Source organism: Drosophila virilis, chromosome 5 (genome assembly GCF_030788295.1).
Source record: "Drosophila virilis strain 15010-1051.87 chromosome 5, Dvir_AGI_RSII-ME, whole genome shotgun sequence".
Lineage (NCBI taxonomy): Eukaryota > Metazoa > Arthropoda > Insecta > Diptera > Drosophilidae > Drosophila > Drosophila virilis.
The window spans coordinates 17,544,813-17,572,406 of record NC_091547.1 but is presented as its reverse complement, the minus strand read 5'-3'; the positions used below and the strand labels follow the sequence as shown (position 1 = coordinate 17,572,406).

The 27,594-nt window shown below is 40.5% G+C and overlaps 8 protein-coding genes across 12 annotated transcripts; 6 read left to right on the top strand and 2 right to left on the bottom strand.

The window, feature by feature from the left end:
• Positions 1-92: 92 nt before the first annotated feature.
• LOC6625959 (uncharacterized) lies at positions 93-3,856 on the bottom strand. The gene is made up of 3 exons (XM_002049554.4): positions 3,729-3,856; positions 1,262-3,340; positions 93-1,198 (listed from the first exon to the last, which is right to left on the bottom strand). Exons 1-3 carry the CDS (start codon positions 3,765-3,767, stop codon positions 170-172), a joined length of 3,147 nt encoding a protein of 1,048 aa, XP_002049590.1. The 5' UTR covers positions 3,768-3,856; the 3' UTR covers positions 93-169.
• On the top strand, positions 3,554-12,210 carry LOC6625961 (major facilitator superfamily domain-containing protein 6). Of its 5 annotated transcripts, none has more exons than XM_015174327.3 (4): positions 3,554-3,707; positions 10,174-10,422; positions 10,489-10,634; positions 10,700-12,210. In XM_015174327.3, exons 2-4 carry the CDS (start codon positions 10,362-10,364, stop codon positions 12,119-12,121), a joined length of 1,629 nt encoding a protein of 542 aa, XP_015029813.1. In that variant the 5' UTR covers positions 3,554-3,707; positions 10,174-10,361; the 3' UTR covers positions 12,122-12,210. The 5 variants fall into 5 exon arrangements, with proteins under 5 accessions (XP_015029813.1, XP_015029810.1, XP_015029812.1 ...); XM_015174324.3 differs by having other exon boundaries at positions 3,682-3,823; XM_015174326.3 differs by lacking the exon at positions 3,554-3,707 and adding an exon at positions 8,790-8,940.
• On the bottom strand, positions 4,184-8,253 carry Tsf3 (Transferrin 3). The gene is made up of 4 exons (XM_002049555.4): positions 7,927-8,253; positions 6,134-6,501; positions 5,759-6,061; positions 4,184-5,691 (listed from the first exon to the last, which is right to left on the bottom strand). Exons 1-4 carry the CDS (start codon positions 8,018-8,020, stop codon positions 4,315-4,317), a joined length of 2,142 nt encoding a protein of 713 aa, XP_002049591.1. The 5' UTR covers positions 8,021-8,253; the 3' UTR covers positions 4,184-4,314.
• Positions 12,211-12,392: 182 nt separating the features above from the next.
• Positions 12,393-13,203, top strand: LOC116651090 (lysozyme P). The gene has a single exon (XM_032436847.2). It carries the CDS (start codon positions 12,685-12,687, stop codon positions 13,141-13,143), a length of 459 nt encoding a protein of 152 aa, XP_032292738.1. The 5' UTR covers positions 12,393-12,684; the 3' UTR covers positions 13,144-13,203.
• Positions 13,204-13,425: 222 nt separating this feature from the next.
• Positions 13,426-13,955, top strand: LOC6625569 (BLOC-1-related complex subunit 7). The gene is made up of 2 exons (XM_002049558.4): positions 13,426-13,656; positions 13,714-13,955. Exons 1-2 carry the CDS (start codon positions 13,519-13,521, stop codon positions 13,891-13,893), a joined length of 318 nt encoding a protein of 105 aa, XP_002049594.1. The 5' UTR covers positions 13,426-13,518; the 3' UTR covers positions 13,894-13,955.
• Positions 13,956-14,090: 135 nt separating this feature from the next.
• Positions 14,091-16,294, top strand: LOC116651122 (trypsin alpha). The gene has a single exon (XM_032436968.2). The coding sequence runs from the start codon at positions 14,184-14,186 to the stop codon at positions 15,018-15,020; it is 837 nt and encodes a 278-aa protein (XP_032292859.1). The 5' UTR covers positions 14,091-14,183; the 3' UTR covers positions 15,021-16,294.
• Positions 16,062-16,997, top strand: LOC6625571 (adult-specific rigid cuticular protein 11.9). Its single transcript, XM_002049560.4, has 3 exons — positions 16,062-16,203; positions 16,273-16,638; positions 16,767-16,997. The coding sequence occupies exons 1-3, from the start codon at positions 16,183-16,185 to the stop codon at positions 16,947-16,949; spliced, it is 570 nt and encodes a 189-aa protein (XP_002049596.1). The 5' UTR covers positions 16,062-16,182; the 3' UTR covers positions 16,950-16,997.
• Positions 16,998-18,189: 1,192 nt separating this feature from the next.
• LOC116651131 (gram-negative bacteria-binding protein 3) lies at positions 18,190-18,723 on the top strand. Its single transcript, XM_032437001.2, has one exon. The coding sequence runs from the start codon at positions 18,228-18,230 to the stop codon at positions 18,600-18,602; it is 375 nt and encodes a 124-aa protein (XP_032292892.1). The 5' UTR covers positions 18,190-18,227; the 3' UTR covers positions 18,603-18,723.
• The last annotated feature ends 8,871 nt before the right edge of the window (positions 18,724-27,594 follow it).

Below are 27,594 nucleotides of genomic sequence, written 5' to 3'. Positions count from 1 at the left end.
ATCAAAATTTTCGACCGACAGTTCATGTCGCAACTATATGGAAAGCCCGCATAAAAGGTATAATGGGTACACTAATAAATAAAGTTATAGAGTAAGGATAAGAAAACAACTTTATTTCACTGCTGCTAAATCATGTAAACAAATTGAACAAATTCATGTTCCTAACAAACTACAAGTTAACGGAGTGCATATGCACCTTTCCGTCAGCCGCAAGCACCAACAATTGTTGGTTCGTTGAGGAGCTGCTCGACGCAGCGATGTCTGCAACAGGTGAGCTAATCTCCAGACCAGTATCAGTAAGTTCGCGATCCAAATGAAAATCGTAGGTGCGCACAGAGCCATTAGATAGGGCAAACAGCCGCCAACCGTCGCTGGACTGAACGAGCGACTGAACCAGATGTTGGCGCAAGACGCTGCCACTGAGCAGCAGCTGTTGGTCAAAGACTAGCAGCTCGTAGGATCGACGCGGCTGCTGCAGCAGCTGCAGGGCGGTATTCGGTCGCGCATCATAGCTACCGCTGGCGCTGTTGTCCATCTCCTTTTGCTCAAAGGAGCGACGCTCATTCAGTATTATGTTTTGTATGGCGCAAGATTTGCCCGTTTCGGGCTCGTGTTCAATAGTTGGCTGCGGCATGGCTGTTGTGGGCCGTTGCAGACGCTGACGCTGTCGCTGATTGCAGTTGAGTATCATGACGGAGCCATTCGACAAGCCCACAGCCACAAAGTACTCGTTGGCGAGCACGCAAAGTGCCGTGGGAAATAGAAAGCGACTCTCATGGAGTCCGATGCGTGTGAAGCGCTCTGTCTTGAGGCTGCGCGTGCAGCACAGCACAAAGTTACGATTGGTGCACACGTATATAAGATCACTGCCTGTATCGATGCTGCTAAAGCGTAATCCTTGTAAGCCTTGGCCGGCGAAGGCCGTCGTTAGTGTTTGCGTTTCGTTTAACTCGCGCAGCAGCTCGTCACTGTAGATGTTGCCCTGGAACAGGGACTTGGTCTTATCGTAGGCGGTTTGGTTTCGACTCAACAAGCGGCGTTCCAGATAGCCACGCATATCACAGCTAGCCGCTTGAAGCAGCTTCACCCTTGCCCAGGGTGAGCTGTACTCGTTTGCGCTGGTTGCTCCGTGGCTTCGCAGTCCGCTTTCCACCAATGTCCAAATAGTGAGCAGTCCGGAATCGTTAAGCGCTGCGTACTATGGAAAGGAAAAAACGCAACTGGTCAAAGCTGACATCATCATATTGAATTGCCAATTCACCTGAATATCCTTGTGTGACAGTGCAAAACTGCTTTCCAGTCCTATGCCTGATGACTTGGGTGCTGGTCGAAAGCTGCGCACATCCACAACGGCACCTAGATCCAAGGCAGTGAGCTCTTGAGCGTCCATACTGGGCACTACGGACTGAGTGGCCGCAAAGTGTGTCAAGTTGCCATCAAGCTTAGAGCAGTAGCTGTAGGTTTCCCGCAGGTCCCACATGGCCATGCTGCCGTCACGTAGTCCAGCAACAATGATGTCGGGAGCTTCACTGCAAAAGGTCACGCGACACACCTCGGCCCAGGTGGAGAGCAGACGCAGCGGGTTGCTGGGATCCGTAAGAGACCACACCATAAGTAGATTAGCAAAATCATCGCGATACACATCGGACTGCGGTGGGCATTCGTGCACCGTTACCACGAGCTGCTGCTGCCCGGAGCTACCAAAGATGCGACGCACACGCAGCGCATTTAGCAGGCCGGTCTGCAACAGCGGCACTTGGCGCGGCGAACGAGTTGGACAGTTGGTGTTGAGTACTTTGCCCAACAACAGGGATGCTTTGTTCAGAAAGACGCCCAAGCGCTCCAAGTCGTTGGGCTTGGCTAAACGCTGCCGTTGCTTTTGTAGAGTGCGATGTTGTTCTGCCTGACGCAGCTGCTCCAATCGTGCCAGGCTGTTTTCAAATGGATCATTTGTCTTTATTGAAAGCAGCAAATCAAGTTCGTTGCCTGCATCACCGCTGCAGCTGAGCACCAGCTGACTGCCATAATACGGCGGATGTTGTGTCCAGCTGGTACGCATGTGCAGCTCCTGAGTCTGGCATTCGTTGTCCATGTGCTGGGAGTGCGTTTGTGTGGCCAACTGGCAGGTATTTAGCTTGCCATAACTTTGCATGTAACCCTCATAGCTCAGCGGTTTCATTTCGAAGAGCTGGTAGTCCAGCTGATCGAAGCGCAGCTTGCGCATTAACTCTAAGCCGCGCCTGGTAATGACAGGTCGCGCCACAAAATCCACATAGCCGCCGTAATGCACATCCGCTGTCGACTGACGAACGATGGGCACTTCCAGAGCTGCCGCCACGCCATAGCTGCTAATGCCAGAGTCCAGCTGGTCAGAATTGGCCATGCTGTTGGTATCGAAGCTGTCATATGGCTGCAGCGCAGCGGCACGCGGCTGCCGGCGTGATTGCATGTCATAGTGACCTGAATCCAGTTTTCTCTCCAGCTCCTTGTCGCGCTGTATGACAGTTATGGGATTTTGTGTGGGCTCTGAGTCTTCCTCATCATCTTCCTCAGATGAGTCAACTGTCAGGCTGACTTCCCCTGCTAACAACACTGCCTCTGCACTTTCTGCTACTTGACTCTCGTCCTCCTCCAATTCTTCCTCTTCGGGCGTGCTGACATCCGTCTCAAAATCCGATTCATAGGATTCAAAATCGTCGGAGTAATTATCTAAGTCATTTGTAGCTTCCGCTGCCTGCGTTTTAGCTGCCTCAAAGTTTACCTCAAATGCAACGGGCTGTTTCACTTGTTTGATCTGCTTTAGAACTTCCTGTTCACTACGTTGCTTGGCCGACTCTCGTTTAAGCACAACTACTTCCTCTGGCTGCAGAGTGCGTGAAAAAGAGCGCACACGAGGCGGCTGTCTCTCCTCCTCGACTGTATCCGCTGGCCCTGCTTCAGCTGTTGCTTGTTTTGCCTGCACTCTGCGCTTTTGCGGTGGCGATGACACCGTCACACTATGGTACGTGTCCAGCACCGCATTCGGCTTGGCTTTACTGGCAGGTGGTTGTTTGGCAGCACGCAATGTGGCTGTAGCCTTCGTTGCGGGCGATGGGGTTGCTCGTTTACTCGTTTGAGGAGCAGCCTCACGCTCTTTGTTTTTGCTTTTGTGCAACGGCGGCGGTTTTTTGGTGGTTGTTGCGGTTACAGTTGCCTTTGCAGTCTTTGTGGCTTTTCGCAGGCCTTTTTCGCTATCAATACTGTCCTGTTGCTTGACTTTTTCCGAGCTGCTTCTTGATGTTGCAGTGCCCACACCTGTTGCAGGCGAATTGATAGTTTTGCGTTGTGTTTCATTTTTGGGCTATAAAATCAACACAAATATTTTTACATTTAAAACAATGCTACTGTAACGCTGACATTACAGCTGTTCAGACTGCGTTTTGCAACACTGATCAAAATCCAAAGCAAAAAATGCTCTTTCAATAAAATGATCAGTGGTTTTCTCTCTCTATTCTTCTCAGACTGGTTGCAGTTAAACAAACATTAAATTCAATAAAAATGTGTGCGTATGTGGACATAGTGTGCATGAGAATGTTTTCAAGAATTGCTTATTTAATCCAGTGGCAAGTGCAGTAGCACAGTTTACATTGTGTTCCGAGTGCTACAAGAACTAAGCATTATGCGCCATACAAATTAATTGGGTGCAAGTACAAATACTTCTGCTTCAAGTGTGTAATATGTTTTCTTACGTTTGCCTTGATCGCCGTACGCGTTGAACTCTTTGACATTTTACGCCCCCGACAAATGCCTTTCGTTTAAAACAAATTAAGTGTTAAGTAGACACGTATGTTTAATCAATTGTAATTGTTAATTCAGCTCATTGCAAAAACCTATTTTGTTGTGTCTAGTTTAATTGTTCACATAGCAACCATTTGTGTAGCATAGCGACAAAAACAATATAAACAGCTGATGTTCAGTATTTGGAAAGCTTGACTAGAAATTATCGATATGCAATTTACTTATATCGTTAAATAAGTAGTGTAAATTCGTATTCGAATCACAAAAAGGGATCATAATTTGCTTTCACATCGAAAACTAAAACCTCTCCGCTTGACAATGAATATAATTTTTGCTTTGTTGTGAGCTGCATACCTTTTTCTAACTAGAACTGCAACTGAAGCCTTTTGCAACACTGCATCAGTAAAGCATTTGTTTGTTTTTAAAATTTCTTGTATTTAGGTTTCCTAAAATAATTTAGCTTTATATGTGCGCATATACAAATTAATATCACAATAACTAAGGTTCCTTTTGTGCACTTGAGTATGACTGAAATGATTAGCGTTGCAGCAGACCCAAAACGCCAGCAACCAACACCAAAACAAAGCAACTGTCGCTGGCTAAATGCGCTCCGTCGTAGACGCCTTCGGCATCGTAATACTGCGCCGTGTAACGTTCATAGACATGCTCCATGGAACGCTTTGCATTATCCCGCAGCAGCTCATGCGCGCTCAATAGTGCATCTGTGCTGTCTTTGAACAGAATGTCGTTTCGCTTATCGAAGATGTCGTAGAGCGAAAAGGGACGCGTCTCGCTCTTATACTTTTTGCCAAATAGATGATCCATGTCTCGCAGTGAGTTGTAGATCTCATTGTGCCGAGTTTGCGACGAATTGTGCGTCATCAAATGGCCACGCGGTGCCCAGTGCAGATAGCAGTACTCAAATCTCGAATGCCGTTCAATTCCGCCGTAGGGACACAGCAGACGGTAAGACAGATGCTTACCAGGCGCCAGCCAGTCGGATGTTAAATTGCCGCTTAAGTATTTCTTGTAGACGTCTGAGCTGAGGAACGCCACATCGGCACCCTCGGCCAAGCAGCGGAATGCACCCTCATCGCCTTGATAATGCAGCGGGCACTGTCGACCCTTATGCGGATGCCAGATGCAGGAGTTGTGATTGAAGTATGAGTGCAGCGAGTGCACGCTTCCAGTGGCATTCACGATAGTTTCCAGGACGGAAAGATGAGCAGCGCCCTCATAGCTTGGCAGGCAAGCGCGAGCGCCTTTCAAATCCTTAAAGCTTTTATACTTGGAATCCTTATGCACCAGCGCAATGGTTACGTAACGATCGTGCATTTGCTCCGCAAACTCAAAGAGCAAGGGCGTCAATTTGTAATCTCTCTGTGCCTGTACACGCTGGTCCTGATTGACAAGGAGTACGTCGGCGCTCTTGTAGCGGGTATCATCCATACACTGCTCCAAGTTAGTTGTGCGCACACACTGAATGTTCGGCTCTACGCCATACACATGGGCTGCCTCCTGCAACCAGGAGCACTTAATATGCTCGATTATGGACGTTGTGCAGACGACTATGGAACGTGGTGGATTGCACTCTGGGAAACTGTAGGCCGACTGAAAGCCAACAGCCTGATCGAGATAGTCATCTATGGAGATGACATTGTCTAGAGGCACCGTAAATACATGATATGTCTCAAGCAGGCTGAGCAATGCATTCTGCCAACTCTGTGGCTCATCGTGTGTGAGTCCTGTAATAAGGCGCTGCACCTGAGCGGCATGTGAGCGCCGTGCGGCAACCACAGGCCACGGCTTGGACACCCAGATGCAGGGACGGGTTACATTAATGGGCTGCAAATGTCCGTCCGGACAAAGATAGCTGTACTTCTCAGGATCATCCTGTGCCTTCAGACCCGCAAGCTATAAAATGTAAAATGTTAAGTTTAGCAATGTTCCCAATCAATTTGTTCAATTATTTGCTACTCACGCCGAAGTGACTGCGTGTGTCGTCGAGGCGTGCCCAGGATACGCTTCCGCCACCACTGGTCAGACAGTAAAGTGTGCCACGGCGGCCCCAATGCTTGTCCGTATCATCACAGCTATAGGGATCATAGCACATTTGACATAATGATGGATAACGATCCTTTAGAATGCGATCCTGTTTACGATCTGGCACCCAGGGACCCGCCTTGCAGCTGGGTCCAAAAAACCTAGCAGAGGCAGCAATTCGATCCTCAGTTAAAGTAATCTCAGGATTGCAGGACTTGGCGACCAAGGCTGACTCGAAATACTGCAAAAGATGAGTTGTTCTATTCAAAGTGGAAGTGGACTTTGTTAATCGGTTAAGTGTTCCGGTTCTTACATCAGCCAACACCTCGGTCCAGTGGTTATCCAAACCATAACCAGGATGGCACAGCTTAGCGCCATGCAGATCATGAACTGTGTGTATATCAGCAGAGTTATCCACAACGGCAACAATTTCGTATTCAAATGGCGACTCATGTGAACGCAGTTCGCTGGCAACCAAAATCTCCGCACTGGCCCAGCGAGCTGCCACCAAATCCTCGGAGGTGAGCACACCAAAATGTGCAGTTCCCTTCTGTATGCGACGCACACAGTCCAAGCGATCCACGCCAATAAGGCACTCAATGTTACTTGTGGCCGCCAGCAGTGGACAGAACTGGGGCGCCTTACGATAGCTACCCCGGGATTCGACCACACAGACGCGCACTGGAAACGAGAGGGAACAATTAATGTGAATATGAAGAAACAAAAAGTTTAACCTTTAGCAAGCAGTCCGCTAAAAGTTTAATTCGTTTTGTGTGTGATTTAGTCGTTTATTGCGTGCAGTTTTTCGGAAATAGAGTCTGGAACTAAAAATTCCCCAGCTGCATAAAAGCATGCGCAACCGGTTTGCTGCTTAACGCTTTTTGCATTTTGCTCTCGTCTTGGAAATCTCTGATATCATGACAAATACGCAGAACTCGCACAGGTAACAGTTGCCATGTGACTTTAAGAGAAACATTTCAATTTGGGCTTTTCACCAGTGGAGCAGGCAGTCAAGGTCGACGCGTGTCCGAACCCCAATTTGTTACGAAACTCTTCGGAGACAGGTTTTCGGCATGTATGCGGATGAGTTACAGCTGACAGTTTGTAAATATTTAGGTATATATATATATAAATTGGGTATAAATATTGGCTGACGTACTTTAAATGACTTTTCTAAAGTATTAAAACATTGTCGATGTGGTTTTAATGCTGATATTAAGCACTTCAACAAGTTTGAAAGCTAATAGCTAAAACTTGAAATAAATATAAGCTTCAAGTTTGCATCACATTCTTTTTTAAAATAATTATTATATTTTATCTCAATTCCTCATGTTGCGTACTCTACTTTGTCATAAATGTTTAGTGAAGATTTATAAAACTGCTAATGAAAAATGAAAAACCTGTATTAAGAGCAATACGCTTACAATTCATTACTGGAGGCACATTGTCATTGGAGCTTGCCCTAATACTTTTGATGAGATTCAGATATTCAATTTTAAATTTCTTAAGTTTTACCCGATAGCGTGTTTGCGCTTCGGTGTTGTGCTCAATGTGTCTAGTGTTTCTTGATTTTTATTTTACTCCATGAAGGTCGGTCGGTGTATAAACATTTTTTTAAAAGAAATTTTTAAGTTGTTTGTGGAATAAACTTTTTTTTTGTGATTAGCATATGTTAATTATTTTTTGGGATTTTGTTGTTGTTGAAATAAACATATCTTTCAGTCGGTTCTGACGTTTTTTTTTTAAATATTTTGGTTCTTGATTAATGTGCATTTGGGCTTAACATCACTTTTTAATTTTTCATTGTTTAAAATCAGACTTGTATATATTATAGCTACCAAAGCAATTTTAACAAATGGACTTTCAAGCGTATTTAATGCTTCAAGTCTCTTAGATTGATATTCCGTGTTTTGTTGAAGATGAATTATACTTTTTTGTTTTGTGTAATTAAAAAAAACACAACAACAGATTTTGTAATAGATTTGCATTTAATCGGTTTGTTTATTCAATAGAGTTAAATACTTCATCATAAAATTCTCATACAATAAACAAGTGCACCATTTAAATAATATTCCATGCATTTCTATGCCCTCAATCTGGACTTACATTTGCCATCATCGAGTGGTTCGACAGCCTGACAAGTAGATATTGATATGATCAGGAGAAATGACCAAATACACATTGATATCAGCGGCCGCATTGTTGTGTAGGATGTCTATTCGAAATATTTTAAAAGCACTTTGTTTTAATGAATGTTAATTAGTCGCGCTATCAGCACTCGGACCACAAAGAACGCCTACCAATATTCACATGCATATGTATACAAATATGTATATTCTATAATATATATATATATGTTGGATGTGTTTAAGCTGAGAACGCGCCGAGACTCAGTCAACCACACGCGACGGACGAACAGCGGCGACTGTCTGACCGCCTCCGTTGGAGCTTACGTCGTCAGCTGCGGATGCAACGAATAAAACTTGTTTCAATCCGAGATTCAAAAATCATCGCACGTAAACAAAAGCAACGCACAGCCGCTGACTCAGACAACGCTTGGGCTATTCCAGGTTTTGATGGATTGATCAGAATCCATGGGAGGTGCGTTTAGGGGAATTACATGGCCAAAGATCTAGCCCGTTCGGCTTTCATAGGTGACAAAAAAAAAAAACTCTGCTAAACAAAATGGATTTTAAATAACTTAAAAAAGTACAAATAAATTCATGTATTTATATCAGATGTCTGTCTCACAATTATAATCTCGTGCCTTATCAATGCCTGTGATTTCTTTTAAAATCTTATAGCTATAATAATTATTGGCGTATCTAAAGTAACTAAAATAAAAACATAAAATAGTAGGTAAAATACATATACAGATTGTGTATCTAGCAATTATAATCTCGCAACTTATCAATGCAGCTGATTTCTGTTTATAACTTTTCAGTTTGTAATATTATTGGCGGCCCGCTTATCAGTCCCGCACAGCTTATCGGCGAGCGTCTGCCCCATTTCAAGACTGTGGGGCAGGGCACAATTGTCGGCGACTTGCAATAGCAGTCGTAGCTGGCACTTTGCGTCGTATCAACACGCCTTCAACTTGATCTCCAGTCTCCGTCTCCAGTGCGTTCCAACTCGCGTGATATTCCAGCGTGTAATTAAGTTCTCAACTAATTCTCTATTAAATTATATATCATAGTCGAGCTGTGAAAGTGTGCCATTGTATTCGAATGCTTAGCTCATTTTTGATGGGTTTATTCAGTCGCAGCCTCCACAAGTTTTTATAGTACGCGCATTCCTATGGCTTCCCAGTTATTATTGACTTAACTAGTTGACGTTCTCTTGCGATTTCTGTGGATTCGCATTCGTGTAAAATCCCATTATATATCCATTTAATAATTTCGAGTTGCGGCTTGTGTATTAAGTTTTTATTCGATTCGTGTCTTAACTACATTGGAATTAACAATTCTCTCAAATAATATCTTTTCGGCTATACTAATCAGCAGCGACTGTAACTTCAAGGCCGTTTAACCGGCGCACTCTTTGTCTATATTGTTTTTGGGCTGTTTTTTGTGTCGTAAATAACCTTTTATTTTGGCAATTAACTTGCCGGCAGTACCGAGTGTTTATCGTTTAATTTTTTTGTGTCAAGTTTACTGTGTATACGCATTGTATTTATTATATATATACATATATATATTGAACCGGTTGCGAGATACACACCTCTGTTTATAGGTGCGTATGTTGATCTTGCTTTGTTTTCAATTTCAACGATTCATTTATGATTGAATTAGTGCAATAATAAATATGCTACATCTAAATTATGGCTTGTGGGCAGAAAGAGTCCTTGAACTGGAATTAAATATTTAATTATTTTCAGTCATTTCAATAGTTTAATGAAATTATTTCTAGTCTATATATTCATTTATTGTCTACATTAGCTATCACAAACAAACTTTCCACTCGATTGTAATCCACTTATCAACCTGCCGGCAGACGACCTACGGGCACTTAGTGCTATAAACTGTATATGTATATCCATATAAACTGTAGTATTCGTCTGAATAATAAATAACACGCTTTTGTTTATGCTAAACATCTATACAGACATCTATAGCATGCGTGCTATAGATAAGATTTGCACGTCTTTATAGCTAATATTAATACAATTATAGCTGAAATAATTTTAGATATGTTTGAGCTAATAAAATAAACAATTAACATTAAAATCTTATCTTTATCATCTTTTATGCTGGCCCTTTGTTACAGACTGCTCTCTGGAAACGATTAGATAAGACTTTTGGTTCGCACTTAGCAACATAAAATTGTTTAATATGCCTATTCTTAACTTCACAGACTCTTGTATGCTCTACAAATCGCCGGCAAACTCGATGCATTAACTATGGTCCTATCAGCTGAGGAGAATCTAAAACAAATAAAGATTACGACGCCGGTGCATGGAGTCGTCAAACTGTGATATACCTTTGTGAAATTCTTTCTATATATATATACTATATACACATATATTGCATACTTCTGAGACAATGGCGCGAATAAACAAACGCCTGCTGCCCATTAAGGCGCATTTCTTCTTCTTTATGGCGGGTAATTATAATTATTCTGTTAAACTAATTTATTCTTAAATAAACCAATTCTCAACTGACCTTGCAGCAATGGGTCCCATATTGCCGCAACTCCCAGTGATAGGCAAACAGATTGGCATTCCACCAGATATTATGGGCTATATATATGCCGTATTGCCCGTTCTCTATGTGCTTGCCAAGCCCCTCGTTGGCTTTCTGGCCGACTATTTTATGGTAAGCCGCACGAAATTGGAATCAAAATTCGTATCCTAATCTAAAACCGATATGATCCGCTGCAGAACCTGCGCAAGCTCATCTTTATGGCATTGATTGCGATTATGACATTGGCTTATGCTGGCTTCTATTATCTGCCCAATGAACCACATGCCATTGATCTGAACGAGACCAGCGTACAGTGGACAGTTACATTGACACAGGAGCCGCTACACTGTCCGCCAGAGGTTTCTGCATCTGATGCCTATTGCCAGGCAACACGCCAGGCGCAGTGCAGCCAGGGGAACAACACCTTCCAGACGTTGATTGTGGCACCTCAGTCTAGGGCAGACCTCAGCCTAGGCTCCAATCTGCAACATGGGAACGACAGCTACTTTATCTGTCTGACTGAACTGACACCGGCCATCTATTGGAGTAACACCAGCTTCGACTGTCAAGTGGAGTACATCGCCAGTTGTATTTACGGCAGCGGCATGTTTTGGCTCTTTGTCTGCTTGCTGTTTGTCGGCACGATTGGCTTTAATGTGACCAATTCCATATCGGATGCCTGTTGCTTCGATTTGCTGGGCGAGGAGGAGCAGAGCAAATATGGTGCACAGCGCGTTTGGGGCACCATTGGATTTGGCGCCACCGCGCTGCTAGCTGGAGTTGTGGTTAATCTGTGGACCTCGGATGCTATCAAGAGCTTTACGCCAGCTTTGATTATAATGGGTGTGTTTAGTGTGCTGGATTTGTTAAGCGTGTCCAAGCTGAAGTTGCCCAAACTGGGCGGCTCCGAGTCCATATGGAAGGATGTATGGGAGCTGGTGCGTCAGCCACCGATTGTCACATTTCTGTTTTTCGCCACCATGGCCGGCATTATTGACTCCTTCATCATTTACTTTATGTTCTGGCATTTGGAAGAGGTAGCTGCTGAGACGGGCTACATGGCGGACATTAAGCTTATCGAAGGGCTGGTGGTGGCTGCCGAGTGTCTGGCCGGTGAGGTGCCATTCTTTTTCTATAGCGGTAAGATTATCAAGAAACTTGGATATGTGCACTGCATGAGCATGTGCTTCTTCTTTTATGCGGTACGCTTATCGCTCATATCCTGGATACCAAATCCCTGGTATCTAGTGGGCGTGGAGCTGTTCTTCCAGGGCGTTACCTATGCCCTCTGCTACACTTGCATTGTTGCCTATGCTTCGGCAGTGGCACCACCCGGCACCTCAGCCACTGTACAGGGTCTCATGGCGGGCATGGACGATGGGTTGGGCTTCTCCATTGGCTCGCTCATTGGGGGTATTATGCTAAAGCGTCTGGGTGGACGTGAAAGCTTTAAGTATTTTGCCATAGCTGCGATTTGCACCTGCGTGGCGCACATTGTGATGCGCCCGTTGTCCAGAAAACGCCAATATTTGCCCAAAAGCGGATATCAAGTGCCCGCGGGCCAGGCGGAAAACGAACTGAAGCCGATGAATACCCATGAGCTGCCAAACGTATATTAGTTCTAGTTCCCTTTTGTACTGTTGCACACGTTTTTATATCATTTTCTAACGCATATCCAATTAAAAACTTGTTTCCAAGTTGAATGACATTTACGATTGTTTTATTTGCACAAGTGCTCTTCATTTTGGACACACGCGGCGCCGACAACTTTCAAGAGGCATATTCAAATGTTGAATAGTATCGAACAAACCATAAATAAACAAATCGAATTGTACAAAAGATTCTGAGGCGGGTTTTGAAAGTGAAACTGAATGCGTTTATTATTCCACAACGCGGCCAAATGTCGAGCATTTCCCACTCCATATATCAGCGAAAAAAACAAATCAACAAGTTATTTGAATTTGGCTTACAGCACACATTAGAATTGAAGCGCATTGAGAGAGAAAAAGAGTGCCAAGTCTTGTGTAGGACAGTGTACTTAATTTATGCTTAAGTGTGGGTCTACTTGAGAGCTGTTCAAGTGGACGCTTGTAAAAAATGTAGATTGGGCAGCTATTCAAAATTTGTTGTCCCAAACACTATATAAGCCTGGCTTAACACTGGCAGTTCACATTTCAGGAAGATGCCAAAAACGTTGTCGATTCTGTATCTTATTATCGTTCTAAGTACGAGAACGATCCAAGCTCGCCAAGTGAACAAATGTAGCCTGGCGCGGCAGCTTTATCGCTATGGTGTGCCCTACAACGAGCTGCCGGATTGGCTCTGCCTGGTCGAGGGTGAGAGCTCGTTCAACACAAAGGCTATTAATCCATCGAATGTGGATGGCTCCGTTGACTGGGGACTGTTTCAGATTAACGATCGCTACTGGTGCAAGCCATCGGATGGACGACCGTCCACAGATCTGTGTCGCTTACCGTGTCGACTGTTGCTCAGCAATGACATAAGGTATTCCATTGCCTGCGCAAAATATATCAGGCAGCAGCAAGGCTTTTCCGCCTGGGTGGCATGGAATAACCGCTGTCAAGGTGCGAAGCCAAAAGTAAACCGTTGTTTTAGACGAAAGCACAGGTATTTTGGCTAAAACGAAACAGCAATAAAATGTGATATTAAATTAACTGCTAAATAAAAATCGATGCATCAACTTGTTATATTTATTCATTATATTATTTTTATTAACTAATATTAGAAATCAAGAGTTCATGCAAAATAATATATATGTATATATATATAATTTCTAAGCAAGTAAATAAAATAACTGATTTTGCAAGGATTTAAAAATCAATTCAAACTCATAGTGTTGACAAACGTCGACTGTAGGATCTGGCAACTCTGTGCTGTATACGAGCGCAAGCTGTCTGCTACACAACACAGCAGTGAGATATTCACCTTGGCCTCGGCATTGTTTACGCAGCAAAATTTGTGAAAATTTAGAAAAATTGTTAAAACCCAAATTAAAATGGCATCCGCGTCTAGTTCCAGTGCTCGTCACTTGTTTGATGATTCCAAGAAGCGTCTGTGCGCTCGCGTTGGCGTTAATGTAAACAACTTGGGGTCTGTGGCCAGGCAAGTGGTTCGAGGGTCCAAGACAAATGAGGTGGGAAAACAAATTATTAATTGTATTAAATGTGCTAAACTATAAAGTGTTACACAGATTATGCATCAGACGCTAAAGAACTTCACGCAAGTGGATGTGGTTTCCGATTACAGCAATCAGAACCTGCAGAAGATGACGCTCATCCTACAGCATGTGGGTTATCAGTACGATGTGATGGAAGATAGCGTCAATCATTTGGATTACCTCAAGGAGCAGGTAACGGCTATGGAAAGATGATTGGAAGAGCAAAAGCCTAGACATTAGTTGACATTACACGCCCACTATTATTTCGACAGTTACACATCGCTCATATATTTTCATAAATACCTAGCCACAACCTCGTCTAAGGTTAATCGCAGCGCCCTGAGGGCCATGCGAGCAGCCCTTGACGGCGTCTGTGAAATCTGGTGTCGCTGGCAAACACAAAACTGCGATAAGCGCCAAGATATCTGTGCGTGGTTAGCCTATAAAAGTTGCCAGCAACGAGAGTCACACGGTTATCCGTAAGTCAGCCTTAGCATCACATCATGCAGCGCATTCAACTGCTTCTATTCGCTTGGCTGACACTTGCCGCTGCCCAGGAGATCAGCACAGAGAAGCAGAGGCTAACGGTGCCCCATGGCAGCCCTGGTCCACAGGACGGTCGCATTGTGGGTGGCTGGGAGACAAAAATCACACACTTTCCGCATCAGGTCTCAGTACAGATGGGCACCCGTCATATCTGCGGCGGCACCATATTGGCGCCCAGCATTGTGCTCACCGCTGCTCATTGCGTGCTGAAGTCAAATGAGCCGCAACTCTATGCCATACGCGCTGGCTCTACCCTGTGGTCAACTGGTGGCAGCTACGTGCGTGTTCGTCGCATCATTCCCCACGAGCAATTCAACTTACCCACGCACATGAACAACGACATTGCTGTGGTGCAGCTGCAACAACCGCTTAACTATAGTCTCGACATACAGCCTATTCAGTTTGTCGCGCCGACGGACAATTTGGCCGCACAGGCGCAGCTCTTTGTCAGCGGCTGGGGCTCAACAGCTGTCGAGCAAATGTCGACTGCATCGCGCCTGCATTACACAGTCATCGTCCAGCTGGATCGCCAAATTTGTACTCGGAACTATTTTGGTGCCGGCACCGTAACCAGCACCATGTTCTGTGCAGGCAGCAAGTCTGGACTTGGAGATCGCGATAGCTGCATGGGCGATTCTGGTGGTCCGTTGATAGTTCGAATTGCTGGTCGCTTCAAACTGCTCGGCATTGTATCCTGGGGCTTGGGCTGCGCAAATGCCCAGTATCCGGGCGTTTATACGTTTGTCCCTGCTTATGGCGACTGGTTGTTGCAGACAGTTAAGACACTGACCTAGTCTTATTTTTATATGTTAAGTTTTTGCCTTAATGTGCACAATTTTGCATATGCAATTAGGGAAAATAGTTTTGTAAAAGCAAGTATCTTCAAAGAAATTTAATTATTTGCTTTTAAGTATGTACATAAATAAATAGCTTCTCTTAATAAACAAAGTAACACGGAATTAAATTATTTTCCGCTCGGTAAATAATATAGACAGTATGTAAAAACTAAATATTCTGAAACAATAGTTTTAAATCTTTAAGTATATTTTACTGCTTCTAAATGCTTAAGCAGAGATAAACTTGTTCCGTCTGTCTAAAACTTTAAGCATCTACTTAAATATATGATATAAAATGTGACAAGTATTTTCACTTTCCGACAGATTAAAATTAAAATTCGTATCGTTAGGCTTATTAATAGAAATGCTTTCATTTACAACTCGTTCAAGGAATCCGTCGGCAATATACTTTTTACTTGTTTTAAGTGGTTTTGATAAGCGTATTTATTCCTGTTTGTAAAGTTAATAGCAAAAATAAGCTCGTTTGATTTTCGATATTTATTGCATAATTCCTTTTTATCTAAGTTACCAACTATTTTAGGTATTTAAATTCTTAAATATATTATTAAAACTGTTTAGTTTCATGTTTTGCTATAACTGGTATTATATTTTAATATCGTTTTTTTACTTCCAAAAATTATATTAACTCACTAAAATGTCAATTTGTTTCTGGTTGAAAGCAAAAGTTTCATCATGAACTATTTCCAAGAGAGATTTGAGCACACAACTTCAAGCTTGCGAATTTTAAGAATATATGACATTAAGAGATTCTAGTATTAGAGGAACTTGGTGTTTTTCGTAGAACAGCAAAGCTTGCTTATCTGGGGTATTATTACAAAAGACATTAAATTCAACATTAAAGTCGAATTGTCTTGTTTATGAATGCAAAATTGAAAAAAAAAAAAAATAGAAAAAACAAAACAAGTTTTGACTTTAAAGCTTTGATTGGCGTATATATAAAAAGCGAATCTGAGAAGCTAAAGCACTGAGAGCCAGACAAGTTTTTTCGGTTTCGACGACTACGACTCACAAAAATTCGCTACAGGTTTTCAGTTTCCCAACGCAGTTCAACAAACAGACACACGTTTAAAAAAAAAAATAGAAACAAAAAACCGACAGCATGAAGCAATTTCTCATATTGGTAAGCCATAGACAAAGATAGTTATTGAGCGCATAAATAACAACAACATTTCCGGTTGAATGTTGCAAGGTCGTTTGCGCATTGGGCGCCAGTCGCGCGGATGTGTCGCACCTGCAGCTGGCCACCACACCAGAGCCACATGCGCCAGCTAATCCGTATGTGTTCAGCTACCAGGCGGGACGTGCGCCTGGTCATGTAGATCGCCAGCATACAGAGGTGTCCGATGGTTCGGGCGTTATACGCGGCGCCTTCTCCTATGTGGATCCCAAGAATCAGGTGCGCACCGTTCAGTACGTGGCCGATGAGAATGGCTTCCATCCGCAGCTGAGTCATCAGCTGGAGGACAGCGAAGCCGTCAAGGCGGCCAAGCGCAAGCACTTTGCTGCCTATAATCGCATTGCGCAAGAGCACGCCAGCCACACACCAGGCCAAGCGGTGAGTATGGCCGAGAGATGGAATCAATTTTAAATGCGAGTCTCAATGCTACCTGCACGTCGCGAGCCAATCTCTTGCAAATTGTACATTGTGCACAATTTTATTTGATATTTCCATTCCACTTGCAGTCGCTCGCAGCTGCTCCCCATGGCAGCGCTGCCGTCAATTATGCAACCCAAAAACATTTGAGCGCATATGAGCGTATTGCAGCGGAGCATGCTGCTATTGGGGCCCAGCAGGAGGCGCAACGTTTGGCACTGGCCGCTCAGTCGGAGCACGGCGACATTGACAATGGACAATATCATCCATAAGTTGCTAAGTTCTAAAAGTGTGTTCAATAAACAATTGATTTGAAAATATTTCCGTTAGTTTTTTATTCGATTGCCACAAAACCTGCAGAACAGTGTTGGTAATTCCAAAATATTTAATATATTACAAACATGGTTCTTAATTTTAAAAAGATCTTTATTTTTATATTATAATTTTTAAAATATTGTTAATAGTTGTTAGTTATTCGGCGCATAGTATAAGTTTCGCGTGCAACTCTTAACAAATTTTGAACTGATTTTATACATCTAGTTATAAACTCTATATAAATTAATGTTATTACTCCCATTCATTAGTCAAATCATTGCCAGTGTTTCGAGCATCATGAGTGTGCAGCCGTGCTTCTTAGCGTCTATAATTTGGTCTTTGGCAAGTTTTAAATAGAATGTAGCGGACATTCATTTATTATTTTCCTTTCAGTTCAGCATAGGCAGCGGTAATGAAATATGCCAAAAGCTTAATAACTAATGAGGAGCTAGAAGCCATGCCATGAAAACCACTTATTGAAGATATTTCGAATATATTTCAATGCAAGTGCTTGTTAAAAGATATCTTGGGAGATGACAGCAAGCTCGATATGGAATTGCTTCTCAAAGATAAATCATAGAAATGGTGTCGTCGCTGTGAGGAATTGGAGCAGTGCAAGGAGCAATACAGCCATTTGACCATCAGTAATGATATTAATACATTCAATATAGTAAATACCCAGTATGTTTAAGATATTTTGATAAACAAAAAAGTTTCTCACACAAGAGTCTTCTCTTCGACCGATCGTTCCTATGGCAGATATATGATATAGTGGTTCGATTCAGTCGGTTTCGACATACATCAAGTTTCTTTGACTCGGCTGTTGATGCTGATCAAGAATATATATGTACTTTATGGGGCCGGAGATGTCTCCTTCTATGCGTTACACATTTCGAGAAGAACTGACAATACCCTCTGCAAGGGTAAAATAATTAATGATTAATTTTAGTTGATACAACAAAACCGATGCCAAACATTGGTAAATTGGTGGTTTATTTTATGGCTCATACGTAATTCGTAACGGCTTATTGTTAAGAAAATCCAAATTTTGTAGTTAAGTGAAAGAAAAAATATAAGCATTAAGCCGAGAGACTTTGAATCTCACTTTATCAGCTGGTGCTGCTTTGTCTGGCTTGCTATTGTCTGATAAGCGAAAGCTCTCCCATTTTCATATAAATCAGCTTAACTCGAGCTTTAATTTCGCATTTCGAAACGCGCTCTCAGGGAAATACGAGATGCGTTTAGCTTTAAACTGCGCCTTCATTCTGACAGCCGTCGTGCTGTGCGCGGCGTACAAGGTGCCAAGCGCCCAAGTGCGAGTGTTCTATCCCAAGGGATTTGAGGTTTCCATACCGCACGAGGAGGGCATTACATTGTTCGCCTTCCATGGCAAGCTAAACGAGGATTTTGATGGATTGGAAGCTGGCACATGGGCGCGCGACATACCCAGTGCGAAAAAGGGACGCTGGACATTCCGTGATCGGGAAACCGTTTTGAATATAGGCGACACCCTGTACTATTGGACCTTTGTCGTCTATAATGGACTGGGCTATCGCGAGGATGATGGCGCGTATGTGGTCACCGAGTATACGCAAAGTGGGAAATCCTAAGACAGCTTGAAATAAGCACGAAATCGAAGTCTATAACGTGAATGGCTAATTTCCATTGTGTGTCAATTAAAAAACCTGTCTTTAATTAACTTATATGAATACATTACGAGTAGACATAGAACGTAGAATTGGTTTATATAGGCTATTCTCTTAAATATACGTTACATAATATATAGAAGAACAGGCTTTTCGCTTGACTGTGCCCTGCTTATTTGGTATATTTTACAGGGTATTTCCTTGTACAAGTACTCGCAACTGCCTTCCTTTAAAACTGACTTGTTCTTGGAACAATTGATATGTATGTCTAGTAATTGTATTAATTTGGCGTACTTAAATGATTCTGAATAAAATTCGAATTGTTATGATAAATACGGAATCCGATAGTGCTTCTCGCAGTCTGCATATGGGAAATGTCATGTATAATGCAATTAAGTCAACTGATATTTCAATATATAAAGCAAATGCTTTAATGAAAATGCATTTATTATGCATCCAGACTCGTTTCGTGTGATTCATTTAATTATTTTTGTTAATAAAATTTGCAGTGCATATTTATGCTCTTTTAAACGCTGTAATTAATCATGAATAAATCGCAATACATTAATGGTCACACGTGTGCGAAGGGGCTGCTCCACCCACCGATCCACCAGCCCGACGAGCCACCAACTCGACGACCCACAAACCATCAGCTCAGACAGCGCAAACTTGCCAAGGATTCACAGGGCAAATTGATGAAGTTTTAGTTGTGGCAACTGCACTACGTGACGTGTGCGTATCCAGACAAACGCAACGGCCACGCCCTTTGCCACGCCCATGTTCACCTTTTTTTTTTTGGTCGTCCTTGGACTCTTTGTGCTTCTTTCTCCAAATTGTTCCTCTTCTTTTTTTGTTGGTTCTATGCTACAACAAAGCAAATGCAATTACAACGCAATGTGAACACATTTTTTGCACTCACTGTGGCGCATTCGTCAGCCGCACTAAATTGGTCTGGCAAATTCTTTTTGGACAGCTACAGGTCTACAGTCTGCGTCTGCATCTAGCACTACTTTTATAATTTCTGCACTTTTGTGCATTGCGTTAAACGCTTCAATGCCCCTGCGTTTTGCCTTACACCAATTGCCAAAAGTGCAACAAATGTTGCTTGTCCTTGTAGCAAGATAGTATTTATTTGCCGTGGTAGAATACCCTTTCGATTTAAGATTTATCATTTATCGTCAAAATTTATAATTTCTTCACGTTAAATGGTATTAAATATAATAAAAGATATTTAGTTTTATTTTTGTTCATGATTTTATTTCATTTTACTTTGATTACTTGTGGCGAAAATTTGTCTTACGTCTTGGGACTGGATCTTTCTACCAAGTCATATAAATAATACTTTTGTTTTAATTTTATCTAATTATTTTTTTTATTAAATATCCTCATTATGTCTAAGACGAAAGAGATAAACATAGGTAAGATTCGGAGCTCGTGAATTTGCTCAGACAACCCTTCGGTTAGGGTAATAAAGGGCTGCTACACACGTTCAGGCGCTTAATGCCTGACACGTTTCGCTTTTGGGGCGTGCCCGTCTGCAAACACACACATATATATAGTGACATATCCATAGTCGCACCCACCCTTTAACATAACTTAGCACATAAGCATAAGCACAATTATAAACATTTCTAATATTGTAAACAAAGAGCCTGGTGATAACATCGACATTGGTCAAGATCAAACTGTCCCCCTTTGGTAGACATAAACAATTCACCCTAAATATCACGCCACTGTCAATGTTCCCATCAGAGTACTATCCCACGCATAATTGCTGACGCAGCTCAAACTTCACTCAATTTTGACTCAAACTCTCTCAAAGCGAAGTTTGCTAAGCGACCGCAACAGTTAGATAAATCAGTTCATATTCGGGAAGCAAATCTGAATGTACTCAACAAAAGTAGCCGTTAAGTGAAAATAATAAATTGAAATATATTTTTTTATAGTAACCTAACGTGTAAAACTTAATTGGCGCAGCCGGTAGGATACGTCGGGAAAAATTAAAGATCGCTAAAGGATAATTAATTCCCAGATCTAACGCACAATCGCGACCGAAAGTGTTGTCGGAGTGTAATAAAAATTTTCTCGAATACGTATCCGCACAAGAACCTTCGGGTCATTAGTAGCTTAATAATATTGACCCTTTGGGCAATAAAGCTACTACAGTTAATAACGACTGGATTTGCATATCGTTTGATCCCTGCAATACGTTATTACTGAGTCTTTTTAAGACACACACACAAAAAAAAAAACATTTAACCAATAATCCATCACAAACTTTAACCTAAAATAAAAGTGCAAAATCAAAGAACAATAAAGTTCAAACCTACAAACTCAAAACTATTCAAAAAAAAGTGTATTACACCAAGATGACAATGGAATTATCAGAACAACACCTCAACCAGGCCCTTTCACAACTTAGACAGGTGCCAAGCTTTGACGGATCAACGGATCAACTAAACGCCTTCATTAAAAGGATAGATTACATCCTACACCTGTATCCAACCCGAGATGTTAGACAACATAGCATCTTATACGGAGCCATCGAATTGCAAGTCACAGGAGATGCTCAGAGAATATCACAAAGGACAGCAGCCAACACTTGGCAGGAGCTGAGAAACGCATTGATTGAAGAATACAAAGTGCAGACACCATTTGAAGAACTCCTTCGACGCTTATACAACACGAATTACCAAGGAAACGTCCGTAAGTTCATCGAGGAGCTCGAGAATAAATCTTTTGTTATATTAAATAAGTTAGCACTAGAAAATATACCTAGCAATACAACCCTTTATACAAATGCTATGAATAACACAATCAAAGATGTTATTACAAAAAAATTACCAGATAGGCTTTTCATGATGTTAGCCAGACACGACATTACGTCGACACAAAAACTAAAGCAAGTAGCTCAAAGAGAGGGATTATATGAAAATAGCGTTACTGAAAAACCTAAAAATAATAATGTTCAGGGAAATCCAAATAACAATCGTAGGAACATGGGAAATTATCAGCAAAATGCTAACCCAACCACCATTTCAAGTGGCTATTCCAACACGAATCAGAGTTATCACGCACAAAATAAACAGCATAATAAGTCCGAAGACAATCAGAAAGCTCACCACGAGTTCCAACAGAAATTAAGTCAAGGTAGATACCAAAATCCCTTAAACTACCAAAATCAGTCCCATTCACGCTTGAATGCACCAAACCCTCCGACTAAACGTCAAAGAGATAGTAACAGTGGGCAGATGAAAATGGATACATCCGAAAATTTTCATCAGCAAGCCTCGGAACAAACAGAAGAAATCCATTCATAAAATTGATTATGAATGACGAAGTTCTAAAATGTGTCATCGACACAGGTTCAACCATTAATCTAATGAAAACTAACCGCTTAAATTTTCCAGTTTACAACGAAACATTAAAGGTTCACACCATAAATGGTGTTATTGAATTAAAACAAAGTATACGATTAGGAGCAAGCAAAATTTGTCCGAGCAAACAAAAATTCTATATTCACGACTTCTCAGAGCATTATGATGTTCTGATTGGGAGAGAATACCTTGAGGCATGTCAAGCAAAAATAGACTATGCACAAGGATCCGTAACCTTAGGAGAATTTAACTTTTGTTTTAGATATAACGACGAAGAGGTCGAAGAGGACATGACCGCACAAGAGTGCCTTGATCCACCCTCAACAGAGGACAGACCATTTAACTTCGCTATAAATAATGAATTAATAGAAAACAATGAGTTTAGGCTAGAACACCTAAACTCAGAAGAAAAAGAAAAAATAAAAAAAGTTTTACATGAATTTCGTGATATCCAGTACCATGAAGGTGACAATTTGACTTTCACTAGTACAATTAAACACAAAATTCTAACAAAACATGAGGACCCAATTTACAAGCGTCCATACAAATATCCTCAAATATACGATGAGGAAGTAAATAAACAAATAAGCGATATGATAAAACAAAATATCATACGTAAATCCAAATCCCCTTACTGCTCACCAGTAATAATCGTTCCAAAGAAAAACGATGCATCTGGAAAGCAAAAATTCCGGTTAGTCATAGATTACCGCAATCTCAATGAACTAACTATTAATGATAAATACCCTATCCCGATCATGGATGAAATATTAGACAAACTTGGAAAATGTCAATATTTCACAACCATTGATCTAGCCAAAGGCTTTCACCAAATCCAAATGGATCCTGGTTCAATACCCAAGACCGCATTTTCGACTAAACATGGCCATTACGAGTACACTCGCATGCCATTTGGTCTTAAGAATGCACCTGCAACGTTCCAACGTTGTATGAACAATCTCTTAGAAGATTTAATTTTTAAAGATTGTCTGGTCTACTTAGACGACATTATTATTTTTTCCACTTCATTGGAGGAACACATTTTGTCGCTACAAAAGGTATTTAAGAAGCTTAGAGAAGCTAACTTAAAACTACAGTTGGATAAATGCGAGTTTATGAGAAAAGAAACTGAATTTCTCGGTCACATCATCACAACTGAGGGTATAAAACCAAATCCCAACAAGATACAAGCAATTGTCAAATTCCCAATTCCAAAAACCCCAAAAGAAATTAAATCATTTCTAGGATTATGTGGTTTCTATAGGAAATTTATACCAAATTTCGCTAATATAGTAAAACCATTAACACTTAAATTAAAAAAGGGAGCAAAAATCAATATAAAAGACAGAGACTACGAACTAGCGTTTGAAAAGCTAAAAGTACTCATAACATCCGACCCAATTTTAATATACCCTAACTTCGAAAAACCATTTTCATTAACTACAGACGCAAGTAATATGGCAATAGGGGCCGTCCTTTCGCAAGAGCATAAGCCTATATGCTATGCAAGTAGAACTCTCAACGAGCATGAGTTAAATTATTCAACGATTGAAAAAGAATTATTAGCAATCGTTTGGGCCACTAAATACTTTAGGTCCTATCTTTTTGGTCGACAATTTCAAATCCTTAGTGATCACAGACCACTCGTCTGGTTAAATAATATGAAAGAACCTAACATGAAATTACAAAGGTGGAAGATCAAGCTAAATGAGTTTGATTTCCAAATTAAATACGTCCCAGGAAAAGAAAATTATGTGGCAGATGCTCTGTCCAGAATTCAATTAAACGAAAACTTCTTAGGCGAAGATACAATTAGCACAAGAGCAACAATACATAGTGCTCAAGAAGACAACAGTAACCATTTACAAATCACAGAAAGACCACTTAATTATTATAATCGACAAATAGAATTTGAAAAAGGAACCGAGAACGAAACAAAAGTTACGAATTACTTTCACAAAACCAACATAAAAATTACGTACAAAGACATGACTAATACGCATGCCAAAGAATTAATAAAAGAATACTTATGCACAAAGAAAAGTGTGCTATACTTCCACAACGAAGCAGATTTTCCAATTTTTCAAGAAGCCTACTTAGAAATAATAAGTCCGAATAATTCAACAAAGGCAATGAAAACTAGTACAAAATTAATAGACCTTCAAACATACGCAGAATTCAAAGAATTAATATTAAAAAAGCACAAAGAATTATTACACCCAGGAATTGAAAAAACTATCAATTGGTTCAAAGAAACCCACTATTTCCCAGATTATCAAAATTTAATTCAAAATCTAATAAATGAATGTGAGATTTGCAACATCGCAAAAACAGAACACAGAGATACAAAATTAACTTTCGAAATAACTCCGGAAATCGCTAATATCCGAGAAAAATATGTAATGGATTTTTACATAGTAGGAGATAAACAATTTTTATCTTGCATTGATATCTATTCAAAATTTGCATCATTAATAGAAATAAAAAGTAGAGACTGGCTAGAAACCAAACGAGCTATATTACAAGTGTTCAACCAAATGGGTAAACCCATCGAAATAAAGGCAGACAAAGACTCAGCTTTTATGTGTACAGCTTTACAATTATGGCTAAAATCAGAAGCAGTAAATATTAATATAACCACTAGTAAAAATGGTATATCCGACGTAGAACGATTTCATAAGACAGTTAACGAAAAACTAAGAATCATTAACAGCGACTCAGACGTCGAAAATAAACTTACAAAATTTGAAACTATACTCTACACGTACAATCATAAAACAAAGCACAAAACGACTAACAGAACACCAGCGGACATATTCATATATGCAGGTACACCAGAGTATGACACTCAAGCTAATAAAGAAAAACTAATAAATAACCTCAACAAAAAACGAACAAATTATGAAATTGACACTAGATACAAACACTCACCGTTAGTTAAATCAAAGACGACAACCCCGTTCAAGAAAACAGGAGAACTAAGACAAATCGACGACAAACATTTTGAGGAAACTAACAGAGGCAGGAAAATAACACATTACAAAACCAAATTCAAAAAGAAAAAGAAGACTAATCAAAGCAAATATAACAATTACAGGTCAACAACAGACAGCGATCAAAACATACAAGCACCAGCTTAAATTAATTATTATAATATTACTATCAATAACTGTAAACCATATAAATGCACAGAGTATTGAAATTAATCCTATCAAAGCCCATAACGGATATCTCATATTTAAAACAGGAACCATAGACATTCCGACAGATTACGAATTCCACTGTTTAACGGTTAATATAACAAAAACCGAAGAAACTTTTAACAATTTAATTGAACAAAGTAAAGAATTCAATAACCTTATACAAATCGAATACCTAGTAGAGAAATTAAACAGAGAAATAAACGGCTTAAAAATAGCCAAACGTAGCAAAAGAGGTTTAGTTAACATAGTAGGAACAGCATATAAATACTTATTTGGAACATTAAATCAAGAAGACAAAGCAGAAATTGAACAAAAAATAAGCAACTTAGCAGAAAACAGCGTTCAGGTTAACGAATTAAATTACATAATAGAAGCTATAAACAAAGGAATAGAAATCATGAACGAACTAGATCAAGAGAAACAAAAAGGAAAGAAATTAGATATCCTTATATTTAACTTACAACACTTTACAGAATATATAGAAGACATTGAGATGGGAATGCAGCTCACAAGATTAGGAATTTTTAACCCAAAATTACTAAAACATGACTATTTGTTGCATGTTAATTCTGAGAAATTGTTGAATACAAAAACTTCCACTTGGTTTAAATCAGATACAAACGAAATACTGATAATATCCCATATTCCTCGAGAAATAATAAAAAGCCCGGTATTCGAAATAATTCCATACCCGGATGAAAATAATAATATTTTGACAGAAATAGCTCATGAAAAATATTTTACCCAAGATAAAAAAGTTTATAGCAGAGAAACAAAAAAATTAATTAATAATGAATGTTTAACAGGAATTTTAAACCAAATAACATCAGAATGTAGTTATACTAAAATTTTGCAAAATTTTCAAATCAACTACATAGAACCAAATATAATTTTAACTTGGAATTTACCAAAAACTATATTAAACCATAATTGTATAAATAACGAAATAACAATAGAAGGAAACAATATAATAAAAATCTTTAATTGTTCATTGCAAATTAATGAAATTTCAATTTCAAACAATATGTTAGATTATACTCAAAGCATTTACGTAAGCAATGATGTTATAAAATTAGAACCACTTTCGTTTGTACAAACGAAACAAATTATAAATGCACATACAAAATTTAACAATGTATTCCAGATAATTACAATAACCATATTTGTAATCATATTAATAAGTTTAACACTGTATTTGACATATAAGTTCAAAAGCATACCTAAGAAATTAATTATAAAATATAAAAAACCCAAAGTAGAAGAAACACCTACAATAATAGGAGATATACCAATTCTAAAAGAAGAAAATGTTACACTATATCCAAACTTAAACACCTGAGGACAGGCACTTTTCTAATGGTTGGGGGAGTGACATATCCATAGTCGCACCCACCCTTTAACATAACTTAGCACATAAGCATAAGCACAATTATAAACATTTCTAATATTGTAAACAAAGAGCCTGGTGATAACATCGACATTGGTCAAGATCAAACTGTCCCCCTTTGGTAGACATAAACAATTCACCCTAAATATCACGCCACTGTCAATGTTCCCATCAGAGTACTATCCCACGCATAATTGCTGACGCAGCTCAAACTTCACTCAATTTTGACTCAAACTCTCTCAAAGCGAAGTTTGCTAAGCGACCGCAACAGTTAGATAAATCAGTTCATATTCGGGAAGCAAATCTGAATGTACTCAACAAAAGTAGCCGTTAAGTGAAAATAATAAATTGAAATATATTTTTTTATAGTAACCTAACGTGTAAAACTTAATTATATACATATTTTTTACACAGTTTGTTGGAGCATGGCAAGTGTCATAAATATTCTTTGGCGCTGCTTTATTTCTTGCCACGCAGACGATGGAGACGACCGAGCAGTTTATCAATAATGCAAAACATTCGAGCGAGGGGTGTTTACACCAGAGTCTTCGCTGTGGGGGACGGGTGGTGGTGGAAGGGGTTCTGCCAGTTGAGCGGCATAAGTTGCTTGGGCAACAGCTCCTTGGCTTCGATACCAACCTTAAGCCCATGACCCCACCCTTTCGCATTCGCATTCGCATTCTCGTTTTCATTCTCATTCCTATTCCCCGAACGACAGCAGCATCAGCATTCGCATCCGCATCCGCATCAGCATCAGCATCAGAAGCCGTTGCATTCGGTGTGCATGTTTGTCGATTTGACTACGATTGCGGAAACGTATACAGTTCGTTGATCATTATCCGGTTCGTGAGGCTTTCTGGGCAATCCGTTTGCCAGACACGTGACGTTGCCCACCAGAGTCTTGACGCTATTGAACTTACTTATTACCGAATTCAGTCTGAGTTAGGAGTGTGGAGTGTGGCATGGATGGAAGGGAGTGGGGGAGGGGA

Excerpts from the sequence above, each read along its gene's own strand:
- LOC116651131 (XM_032437001.2), top strand. The coding sequence starts at position 18,228 with ATGCGTTTAGCTTTAAACTGCGCCTTCATTCTGACAGCCGTCGTGCTG.
- LOC6625961 (XM_015174327.3), top strand. The coding sequence starts at position 10,362 with ATGGCGCGAATAAACAAACGCCTGCTGCCCATTAAGGCGCATTTCTTC. Across the intron at positions 10,423-10,488 it reads TTTCTTCTTCTTTATGGCGG|CAATGGGTCCCATATTGCCG; the intron begins GTAATTATAATT and ends CTGACCTTGCAG. Across the intron at positions 10,635-10,699 it reads TTCTGGCCGACTATTTTATG|AACCTGCGCAAGCTCATCTT; the intron begins GTAAGCCGCACG and ends GATCCGCTGCAG.
- Tsf3 (XM_002049555.4), bottom strand. The coding sequence starts at position 8,020 with ATGCGGCCGCTGATATCAATGTGTATTTGGTCATTTCTCCTGATCATA. Across the intron at positions 6,502-7,926 it reads ACCACTCGATGATGGCAAAT|TGCGCGTCTGTGTGGTCGAA; the intron begins GTAAGTCCAGAT and ends TCTCGTTTCCAG. Across the intron at positions 5,692-5,758 it reads ACACACGCAGTCACTTCGGC|CTTGCGGGTCTGAAGGCACA; the intron begins GTGAGTAGCAAA and ends TACATTTTATAG.
- LOC116651122 (XM_032436968.2), top strand. The coding sequence starts at position 14,184 with ATGCAGCGCATTCAACTGCTTCTATTCGCTTGGCTGACACTTGCCGCT.
- LOC6625569 (XM_002049558.4), top strand. The coding sequence starts at position 13,519 with ATGGCATCCGCGTCTAGTTCCAGTGCTCGTCACTTGTTTGATGATTCC. Across the intron at positions 13,657-13,713 it reads GAGGGTCCAAGACAAATGAG|ATTATGCATCAGACGCTAAA; the intron begins GTGGGAAAACAA and ends AGTGTTACACAG.
- LOC6625571 (XM_002049560.4), top strand. The coding sequence starts at position 16,183 with ATGAAGCAATTTCTCATATTG. Across the intron at positions 16,204-16,272 it reads TGAAGCAATTTCTCATATTG|GTCGTTTGCGCATTGGGCGC; the intron begins GTAAGCCATAGA and ends GAATGTTGCAAG. Across the intron at positions 16,639-16,766 it reads GCCACACACCAGGCCAAGCG|TCGCTCGCAGCTGCTCCCCA; the intron begins GTGAGTATGGCC and ends TTCCACTTGCAG.
- LOC6625959 (XM_002049554.4), bottom strand. The coding sequence starts at position 3,767 with ATGTCAAAGAGTTCAACGCGTACGGCGATCAAGGCAAAC. Across the intron at positions 3,341-3,728 it reads GTACGGCGATCAAGGCAAAC|CCCAAAAATGAAACACAACG; the intron begins GTAAGAAAACAT and ends TTGATTTTATAG. Across the intron at positions 1,199-1,261 it reads TGTCACACAAGGATATTCAG|TACGCAGCGCTTAACGATTC; the intron begins GTGAATTGGCAA and ends TCCTTTCCATAG.
- LOC116651090 (XM_032436847.2), top strand. The coding sequence starts at position 12,685 with ATGCCAAAAACGTTGTCGATTCTGTATCTTATTATCGTTCTAAGTACG.